Here is a 12,018-nt window from a genome sequence, read left to right on the forward strand (position 1 = left end):
ATTTTCGTTACAATTATATCTTTCGCTAAAATAAAATTTCAGCTTTAAGAATCTGTTTTTTAAATTGTGATATGATAATTTTTATCGGAGTTATAAGCAAAGTCAGAATGCTCCTTTACTTAACTGGCGAATAATTTAGGAGAAAAAATCATAGGAACATTCTTAAAAAATGATTTTGTGGGAAAGCTTTCACGATAGATAGTCGAAAATTTTCGTAAATTTTTTTTGGATGCGTCAAAGATCCCTCAAGTGAATAGAAAATTTTTCATCTTTTTCAGCTCGTAATTTTTTAAATGTAAAAATTCCCATTAAACTCATAGAAACTCAAAAAATATAGTATAATCTTTCAAAAAGTTTCAAGCTTTAAAACTCTTTTTTTTTTAATTTAAATTTCGTTCCTTTTTGATGAAGATTGTATACAATTTTGAATTAAAAAATTAAAACGAAGAAACTTTTTCCCCGATCCAATATATATATAGCGGAAGGTTGAATAATATCAGACAAAGATTGTTTAAAATTTTAGACATGTGTGGCAATAGACATATTTGTCAAACTACTAACAAATTTATTTGCACATAAGAATCAGAACTTTTTCATATTGAAAAAAGAGGCAGTGTTGTTTGTAAGCTATTGTGCATTTTTTTTTAAATACGCGCGATTGAAAGGATGTTTTAATATAAAAGAATATAATGTTTCATATCATGTATATTACATTTAATTTTTATCGTTCAAAAAAATAATATTTCGGAAAAATCTAAGCTATCTGATTATTTTTTTACATTATATTTTCGAGATTCTTTTTGCGAATACGTGAAATTCAATATATTGTAAATACGCTTATGGCTATATTTTCTATGGTAAATATGATTTTTCATAATTATTCGTGACAACAATACCTACAATATAAATTAATTTAGCAACGTAGAGATACAGGTCGAGGTATATTGCGAATTTTAACACAATAATGCGCGAGAATAAAGCTAGCCAAACTATTACTGCATTATTTGTTTCTCTTATTGTTGTTCCTATCATTTCTCTCTCTCTCTCTCTCTCTCTCTCTCTCTCTCTCTCTCTCTTTCTATTCTTTCTGTAATTATATTTACTTCATGTCGCACTCTTTCAAATTTATCAATGAAATTTATCAATTTCGGTGTATAATAATATAATTTACTATTTATTAAAATTTTGTTATTTAAATAACAAAATTACATTTCGAATAAGTTAGTTTTCATAACTCCACTAAAAGAACGCATCGTCTAGTTCCTCTACAAAATTTAACGTTGCGGCGATAAATAAGGTCGCCGGTAATTAAGTCACCTTTGACTTTTGCTCATTGCACGCGTAAGCTGATAATTCAGCTCGCGTGAGATTACTTTTCATTATTGCTCTGGTGAGTAATTCATCAACTGACTAGTTATTTTATGATTGTAAAATATCTGCTCGTAAAAAGTCAACATTAGCTTATTACTTTCTAAAGACAAAAAAAGAAATGTTTATTAAAGTCCTAAAATCCTATAAAGTGTTATAAATGCATTTAAGCAACATATGTTTTTCGTTGCTCGTGAATTTATGTTCATACAGTCCAATAAGATTCTTGTTGTTTATGCTTGCAAAATTGTGGAAAAAGACATTTTATGGTAAATTTATCTTAAATTAAATTTTAATCTGTACATAAATCAGTTACCTGTATTATCTGCATTTACATGTAATATGATAGTTGTTATTAATAACAAATTTAACTATAAATCTAAATATCAAAATCAAATGATATGTAAATGTATTAAAGTGACTGAACCACAAAATTTGATTCTTTTAATGTTGTCAAAATTGTTATACATAATAAAAAATTGTATTATTGATTCAATATCAATTACAATTTAATCAATTTAAATAATAACAAAATGCGAATGTTAAAAATATCAAAAGTAATATATTTTAATTGTCTGTTTAAGTTGAGAATCTGCAAAAGCGAATTTCGCATGTTAGAAGGCATGTCACTTGTCATTATGTTACTTGGATAACTATACCGTTACGGACTGTTAATTTACGTTTCAGTGCGTCGCACGTTCTATGTTATCTGAAATCTTCTGAAATCGGTAACACTTCTCACGTTGCGCAACGATTAGAATACGGTGAGAAAAACGGATGAGGTCTCGAAATAAAAGAGATCAAGTAAAAAAGATCGCAAGATCGTCTGTTTCTTATGAAATCCATTGCTTTTTTATGCTCATTGCATCATTCCGTTCACGTTAATATTTAATCAACTCTCTCGCAAAAAAAAAATTGCCGTCTGCTTTTATACTCCGCCGCTTTTATACTCTTCCACGAAATCGCTCCTTTGTCGTTGGCACAAATGAAATTAATCGCCATAGGGCGAAATCAGGTCGTAGTGCGTAATGAGATGATCTATTTTGCTTCGCTAAGTGGCGTATAATGTCATTAATTTTATACATCACGGTACATACAATTGAGTTTAGTTTCGACATAAAACGGAATTTTACACGAACCCTTTGTCCGACAGATATTATATTTGTTATAATTTAAAGAGCCACGTATAAAAAAATTATTTGCATTAAGAATATAAGTGTAAAAACGAATTAGTATTAAATTATTTAGAATAAAATACTCCGTACTAATCATATGAAAAAAAGTCGTATTAATCAAATTGGCTGAAATTGATCTTTTGGAGATTATGAGATGCTGATCAAATTGGGCAACAAAATGGACTCTTTTAAAAGTTGCTATTTTTAATCTAATCAGACTAAAAAATATCTTTACTTATCAAACTATTCATTTTTTAATCGTTTCTTAATATTATACTTTTATACAGAATCTTGAGATGAATCAAATAATGTAAAAAAAATATATAGTGATTTTTAAAAAAATTATGCAATATGCATATTTGCGAACTATATATGCTGCAAAATAAAATATTAATTTCAACTTAAAGACGTATAATGAACTTTCCGAGACATGCAAAAATGTTAAAATTGACAAAAAAATATTAATTTTCACATTTTTGCGTGTCTCAGAAAATCCACTATACGTCTTTAAGTTAAAATTAATATTTTATTTTTTACAGTGTACTTTTTTTTAAACAACAATATATTTTTCTTTACATCAGTTAATTTATCTCATTATTCTGTGCATAAAAATATTAAGGTATAGATATAAAAAATGAATAGTTTAGTAGATGAAAATATTTACTTATCAGTTCAATTAAACTCAAAATAACTTTTAAATAGATTAAAATCTACCTATTTTTTTATGATCACCTATGAAAATTTTTGATCAGCACACATACATTTCATAATCTATAAAGTATTACAATTTTAGCTAATTCAACTGAAACCATTGTTTTCGTATAATTAGTGCCTACGCTATATTACTTATTTAGCATCGATCGTAATTTAATCAATTCATCATTAATCTTTTACCTGCATCTGCAAACTAATCTTTATCCATAAATTATAGCCTATTAATAATTCGCTAATTTAATAGTACTAAATTATAAATAGTACAAAATTAATTGCAATCTCATTAATTTATTTTATATAATAAATTTTACTTTATGCAATAAAATGTATTTACGGCGAATATTTTCAATACAATCCTACTCGTCTAATTGTAATACATTGGTCGCTTAATAAATTTTGATACATTTACTATTTAATGCTTATGCATTTAACTTATATATTAAGAAGATTGAGAGAAACTATTCAAAAAATATTAAGGATATTCTTTCATTGAAATTGCACACTGATGTCTTTTTCCGGTTGTCTTTTTCTAGTTGAGAAATCGGGACACATTTTTCCTCCCGCTTCGTGAATTGAATCTGCTCGAGTTTCTTGGTCATTGTTTCGCGTTCTCGGTTGCATTTCGAACTACAGCTTCACCGCCTCTTTTGCGTAATCCGGTGAAAGCCGCATTCATTGCGCGCTTCTGCCAATTTCCACGCGCTCGGTCTACTTCCGTTGTCCTAATCTGCGTGAGATCTTGAAGAAATCTCGTATGCTTAGCAAGCTTATAAGGATCTGCTAACTGCGAGAAAAATTATTGCAACGGCATAAGATAAGTAATGTATTTCGCAGATTACGCTCCATGTTTTCAATTGTGTTTCGTATAAATTTCGCAATTTAATCACAGCTTTTCACTTTCACAAAGAAAATTCTGATTCTGCAAATCAAGAAAATTGAATTGTTTAACTTGATATGCGATAAAAAGCAAAAAAAAAATGGATATGGCTATCAATTAATAGTAATTTCATTTTCCTCTATTACGCATAGTTGATTCTTTCTCATCTTCGATTTCATCAATTCTGTTCTATTATTTTCATTTATATTATTGTTTTAAATTACTGTTCAACGTATGTCTTCTACATTTACACGAATCATATCGTTAAAACTTCATGTTTGGAAATCAATAATCTATATTTCAATCCAGTATAATTTTAAATATCACATTGTTCACAGAGTAAATAAGTGAGCCACATTCATTTCATCTGCGATTTCTCATTTCGCGGATGATCCGCGAATATGGGTCATAGTCTGCGTGCATGAATGCTGCAATCCCGCATAACTGCATCAAAAACTCTCTTCGCCAACAACCCGAAATTCCGATCGTTTCGTGTAACTGCGATCATAGATCGTTGAATATTGCGAGTTTCGTTCGCGCATCAGTTTCCGTCTCGACCGATGAAACGCGTAAAAATATCGCTGGCTCGATTCCAGGCGGTCGATCTTCTCGCGTAAACACTGGGAAATTGTTCCACCATCTTTCGACATAATCGTAACGAGAAAAGCAATTTTTTTTTAATAAATAAAACAAATAAAAGAGTGAAACTAATTGAATACGATAATTTGAGACCAGAAAGTAGGCTGGTGATGTGTAGTTTGTAAAAAGTCATTATCTACTAAAACGCTCGGACAGACCGACAAATTGCACAACTTTTTTATAATCGCATCAAAATTATATGTACATTTTTTATAAGATAATATTCATAAAAATACATTTACGCGAGAACACACTTACACTCCACGAAAAGATGATTGTTATCATGCTCGCGCAACGAAGACAATTCTGGATCCAAGGTATGCCTGTGTTGAGATCCTCTTCTTGGCAACGTAGAAACTCGTCGTAATAACGGCGCTATATAAGCATTACATTTGTGTTGACAAATCCAAAGTTATGAGAATATGAAAAAGATAAGCATAGCCTCGTAGAATTATATAATGCCAGGCGTAGACAGATAAGAAAAACAAGATTTTCACGTGTATTTACAAGATGTTGTCAAATTAGTAAAAGGTTTCCAAGTTAGTAAAAAGTAAAGCATAGTTTGGAAAAACATTTGTTATAGATTTTTTTAATATTGGAAGAAAAATATATTGTATACTTTTTAAGCAAATATAGTAAATATTAATACATATTAATATAATATGTATTAATAATATTGAATGCGCGCCTCAATAAATAATTATTCGTTCGATAAGCATAGATAAACTCAAATGGAGATATTTAACTCAGAAATAGTCGTCTAGCTTTTTCGTTTGAACTATTAAGGTATTTTTACACTTTAATTAAAATTCTCTATTATTGATTACATATTGTATATTAATTGAATATATTACAGTTTATTTGTAATCACTATTATACACTATTATATATTATTGTATATAGATTTATTATTACATACCGTAAATGTAGGACTTGGGACAGCATGTATTTTTGTTAAGTTTAATCGTGGTATCCATCCATGAATCTCTAAATTTAAATTTCGAACTTAGTAATTCATTTTTTAAATTTTCCTTTAGAGAACTCATGGATTCCATAATCGAATTTAACAAAAGTACTATCTCAAATTACGTACATTATCTCAAGTCACCTACATTTGCGGTATATAGACTATTCTATATTAAAAAAACATATGTTGAAATAAAAAATAAGTATAGAATATTCACGATCAGTAAAGAAAACTATTGTAACTTTATTTTCTTGCTGTTAAAGTGTAAAAATTTTAGGTGACTATTCCTGGGTTAAGAATCATATTCAAATATTTAAAACCTACTACAAGCATCGATTGATTGAGAACCACTGTCGCAATCAGAAAACCAGATAAGACTGACAAAATACGGAAATACTTCCGTAACTCTATCGCGTTGCACATGTATCTGAACCATGAACGTGTATGAATTGACGTACGATTGAGAGAAAGCGAGGGGAGAGGAAAAAAGATATTTAATACGCACATGCTGGTCCATTCATTCCCATCAGAATAGTGACTGTAATCTGCTGAAACTGTCATACAAACACATACCCGCATACATCGCGCCACACATACATTTGCATTCGATTATGTTTATGATATATAGATTTGTTTTCGTAACCTACTTCTTCCAGAGTTAACGAAAGTAAATTTTGACATAGCGTTGTAATACACAGAATACGTCACTAAAATCCGGACAAATTTCAATTTAAATTTTCTGCTATATTGTGTCTCCGCCAGAGGTTGTTGTTGGCATCCAAGAAAGCCTGATGATTCTAGTAAACAATCATATTCTCAAAATGACCGCGATGTTGAAACCAAATGGAATATAATCGAAGAGCCGCGATCATCTTCGCGCTGGGCGCTCAGCAATAAAAATAATTCTTTGGAGAATTACCCGAGATCAATTGTTTATGACATTGTGGCAAAATATACGGCTTTAGAACAGTCCAACGAAAGTTCCAGTATGCCAGAGAGAAACAGTCGAAAGAACGCACCGCGAAGACGCTCGTAGTCGTTGAAAGGGCTCAAGCGCTGATTTCGGATGACCAGGGCAATCGAAATTGCGAAAATTAGCATCGATTGTTGTACAATGCGTCGAATTATCGAGGAGGATCTTCGATACAAATCGTACACATTAAAGATACGATAGATACTCTCTGAGGTTGCCCTGACAAGCCCGGCCACTCGGCTCGGCTTCCATTCTGTCCTCCCAACAGACCAGATTTAAATAGTCCCTTGGACTAGTACGTAGCGTAATTGAAAGGGGCACAAACAAATCTTGGCATCCCAATGTGACGTCATTAAGGACCGCTGTTGAAGCAGCATTCATCATGAACAGCGCTACATTACAGCGAGCGTGCGAACGCTTCAGACCGAGAATAGAGGCCATCATTTAAGCTAATGGGAGATATATCGAATAATTGTGCTCTACAGAGAGAGCACAATTATCCCTCAAGTGCCATGTAAAAGGATTTTTTGTAATATTTAATTTTTCATTAAAAACATTTTGTTTAAAGAAATTGTTCGATTTGTCCGGATTTTGATGATGCATCTTGTACATTCCTTCGGTTGTTACACATATTTTTTCGAATTTTATATATAACGCTAATTTATTAGCCATGTTATAGATTTATATCGATATTTCTTACGATTGTTATTATTGTCTTATCTATCTCAATCTTCTTTTTCTGCGCTGTCCTTCCTTTTTCTTTCCAATATAAAAGCAAAATTTTACATTTACGTAATAATAGATTCTTCACAATAGATAAATCACAAATAAATTACAGATACTTTGATTCTATTTCAACACTTCTTTTGTTTGAACCGTCAAAATAATTATGTAACACTCGAACTTGTTAGAATGTTAAACTTTTTGCAGCATCAACGCTTAAGTGTTTTATTATACATATTTATGTGTTTTGATTATTTAAAAATAGATATTTTCAGCTCTATATCTAGTTGAATTTTTAGATACTTTAGTAAAATGTTTTCTATAATTAAACAATATCTTAAAAATAATATATTCTCGAGGCTTCCACTGCTTTCTAAAAAATATGCTTTTCGCGGGCTTTCTCCGATTTAGATCCATTCTTAGGATAATATTATTGTCGATCTTAGGTTCAGCAAACATTTGTAAGCGATGTTTACATAAATATATTTAAATGTATATCGCTACAAATTGCAAACCGAGTTGCAAACAAAATCGATAATCGATTTATGTTTTATCTCGTTTGCCGTGTGTAGTAATCGGATTACGTTGATATATGTATTGCAACATATCGTTGGATTTAGATGCATTGTCACCGATTACGCTATAGTCATTGTTAGTTATAGGCTGAAGCGTCGCACTGTTTTATTAGCAAGGAGACAAGAGAAAGCGCGACCAATTTCCAAATCATAATTACACAAATCATAATTTATTAATGATGCGCAATAAATTTACTTTTAAGACCAATTTCTGCAATTTATTTCATCTGTATTTTTACTCCGCGTGTTGCATCTGCAATTTCATAATACGTTTACACAAATTCATTCAAAAGAATAATTTTGAAAGAAGCATTCACAGTGATGTAACACGTGCAATGTAAAATAGTTAGAATTAATTCTATCAATCTGTATTGGAATTATTGGAACTTTTGCAATTAAAATATAAAATGAAAAATTTGTATATATAATAAGTATATATAATAAGTAATCGTTTCTATTTATTTTTCTAAAATGATAAGATAATCAAAGACTTGAAAAATTTCCGTACTTTGCAAAATTAAAATTACAAATTTAAATATTAAAAAATACAAAAAACATACCTTTCAATTTTGTAAAAAATACACAAGAATCGAGAGAATTTTAATCATTTTACGAATTGTGAAAAAAAGGAACAATAAGGTGTGGCTCTTAATGAGGAAAGATCATCAAGTCGTCAACTACGCTGTATTTCCGGTGCGAAATAAACGGACACGCTTCTCCTTTCCGTACAAGGAGATTGACTCATACAACGTAGGAGGAATGAACCTAGCCCACTCAATACGATGATTCCATTTGGAAACTAGATTCTCAACCGATTCATCCAATTTAGCCTATCACATTATACATAACATTGTATGTAATTTTAAGAATACATCTAGCATTAAATCAATAAAAAATACTGTATATATTTTATCTTAATCTTATAATTTTTGAAGATAATATACTCATAATGTTGTTTTCTGTACTACATAAAAAAAAAAAAAAACAAAAGTAAAAATATTAAAGAAATTATACTACAAATTTATCATTTATTACTTAATAATAAAATCTCTATTTAATAAAAAAAAAGAATGAATTTACTGATCATACATTATTATATTCGTGATTCTAAAACGTTTAATTAATTAACAAACTCATTTTGTTAATCCATTGTTCTTAATGATCGAGAATATTCTCAAGTTGAGCATATTTAACATAGATTGGACATAAGCATTTACGTCGCATAATTAGAGCGCTGGTTTTTACGAGCTGTTGCAAGAAGAAGAGAGATACAATGGACTATCGCGGTTCTTAAAAGGCACTCATAATTACTGCACTCGGATTGTGTGCGACTTCAGAGAAAAAGAAAGTATTCTACGGGCCATAAAATATTATATATGGCAAATTCGCGCTCAAATTGGTTTCTTCAGTAAAAACAAATTTTATTCAGCTAATCGTAATGAACTGCAAGATGAATTCTGATTATTATATTGAATAAAGAAATATGCACAAAAATAAAATCATTTCTTAAGTTGCCATTTATTATCCGATTATAATTGTCCAATCTTTGAAATCATATTTATAAATTAATTTATCATCTAATTAAAAAATTTATAGGTATAAAGTAAGGAAGTAAAAAATTATTCAAGTATTAATATTCTTAATGCATCAAATACTTAATGTATTAAATACGCAGAAACTATTTTGTTCTGAAATTCTATAGTCGGTACCTAATGTTGTTTAGTAAAAGACATCATGGCAAGTATTATCTCATAAATCTCGCAAAAGGCTCTCGTCTTTTAGAGAAATTCAAAGAAACGCGCAAAAAGATACTCTTCTTCATCCTTCGATCGTTTTCTAGCCCTTTGGCGTTTGCGCACCCATCTAGTCTCGAGATTCCACCTCGCAAAGAAAGAGATTGCGGATGCATGTTGCAGAAATGCGAAGACGAGAGTGGGTGAAGAGAACGCGAAGGAATCGCGCTCGCACGAAAGCGGAGAACGCGAAGAGTAAGGCGGCGGAAGAGGGAAGAACCCTCGAGGTTCGAGAAAGACAAAGCCGCCATTACTCTCGTCCTCCAGCTGTCGGTACGCGTCGTAAATCTTCTAATTATTAATGTGGAATACCTGTGTGGAATACGATCCCATAGCGAAAGAAAGCAACCGAATAAATGTATAACCAATAATTTTTGTTATATTTTTGCGCAGGACTCGGTAAAATAATTAATACTTATTTAAAATATAAAATCAGTTCCAGAACTTATTTAAAACATAAAATCGTAGGGGTCGGTAAAAAATCGATATAACTTATTTAAACTAAAAAATATAAAATAATAGATTCCGAAAACTTATTTAAAATATTAAATAAGAAATATATGTAGATAGAAGAAATTAAAATAATAAACATTAACTAACTCTTTTATTTTTTTTTTTATTTAAAGTATATAGTTAAAATAACTTTACTTTAAATACAACCAAACCATGTTTTTGTCATTGTCAATTTTTTGAAATCATACTTATTAAATTACCGTATTAAGTCATCAAGTATAAAATGTCCGTTCTTCATATTATTATTACTACAAAATGTCTACATATTAAAAAAAAAAAAATTTAGCAATTATACCGTTCGATAGAGCAAAGTTTCAAGAATCAGTTTTAAGAATTTGTTTCTTTCAATTGTAATACGATGATTTTTAACGGAGTTATGAGCAAAGAAAAAGTAAAATACTTCTTTTATTTAATCCGCGATAACTCAGTAACAACAAATCTTAAGAACAATTTTTAAAAATGATTTTGTAAGGAAAACTGAGCTTTCACCATAGAAAGTCGAAAATTTTCACAAATTTTTTTAGACACGTGACAATTCCCTAAAGTGACAATTCCTTTTTATCCAACTTAATTTTCTACATGTAAGTAAAAATTACCAAACTCACAAAAATTCTAAAAACATAATGATCTTTCGAAAATAGAAATTTGAACTTTAAAACCCTTTTTTTAAATTTAAGTGTTCATTTTTAACGATTGCTATTAATACGAAAAATGAACATTTCATACTTCATATCTAATACAATTTATTATCTGATGTAGAAAATTTGATTGGTATAAAGTAAGAGAGAAGAGAAAGTAAGATTATCCAAATATTAAATAACAACTGCTTTGTTTCAGTTATTTTAATCATTTCAAATTGAAAAAAAGAAAGAGAGAGAGAGAGAGAGAGAGAGAGAGAGAGAGAGAGAGAGATTTCATTACTGCGACTCGTTCGTGTATTAATTGAAAACTTTTATCACGTTTTGTTGAAATAAAGAGTTACGTAAAAATATGTTGGAGTAACAGATTTCATTTAATACAAAATTTAAAATAATTATCTCTGTCCTTCACTGTTTATATTAAAATCTCTATTTGAATCTAAATTATTTAGTAACAAAGTGTTTTAATATATATTTATCATTTTCGAAAATCGTTTCTAAAACTAAGAGATTTATTATATATTTTGTAGGATATTATATGCATGTATATGTATAGTGAGAACAAAAAAGTATTCGTACAAGAAAATTTTTTATAAAAAAAGTTTTATTTGTAGGAAATAAACATTAATTAGCAATTTTATACAATGAATATATTATTCTTACATTAACAAAGCAGCATATATTCTTGATTTTAGAAATTAAATTTCTCGATTGTACGAATAATTTTTGAGCATCCAAACAATATAATTTTTAATTTTCGCTTATTTTTCAGAGAATATATATTCTAATTAATACATCTTTTTGGTATATATAATTTTATGAAACATACAGTCTATTTATTCTTTATAAATAAATTGTTAATTACACAACAAAAAATTATCGTCAATTAAATGTCGAATCGAAACGTCAAATTGGTGTTGAAATCATCATATCGATATTGATTCAACATCAATTCGATGACTCATTTCTCGCTGGAGAATATTTACTTTTTAAAAGTAAAGTGTTTTTAAAAAATATTTTCTTTGCACAAATACTTTTTGCACTCACTGTATATATATATATA

At 29.4% G+C, this 12,018-nt stretch overlaps 1 protein-coding gene across 1 annotated transcript in view; it reads right to left on the bottom strand.

Annotated features, from left to right (window-relative positions):
* Nucleotides 1-12,018, bottom strand: part of LOC108687702 — a 96,667-nt gene that overhangs the window by 1,065 nt on the left and 83,584 nt on the right. The window contains exon 5 of the mRNA XM_018193653.1: nt 5,032-5,148. Coding sequence (XP_018049142.1) covers nt 5,032-5,148 — 117 coding nt within the window. The remainder of the gene's footprint in view (nt 1-5,031; nt 5,149-12,018) is intronic.

This window comes from Atta colombica, unplaced genomic scaffold, assembly GCF_001594045.1.
Source record: "Atta colombica isolate Treedump-2 unplaced genomic scaffold, Acol1.0 scaffold1, whole genome shotgun sequence".
In the NCBI taxonomy this organism is placed as follows: domain Eukaryota; kingdom Metazoa; phylum Arthropoda; class Insecta; order Hymenoptera; family Formicidae; genus Atta; species Atta colombica.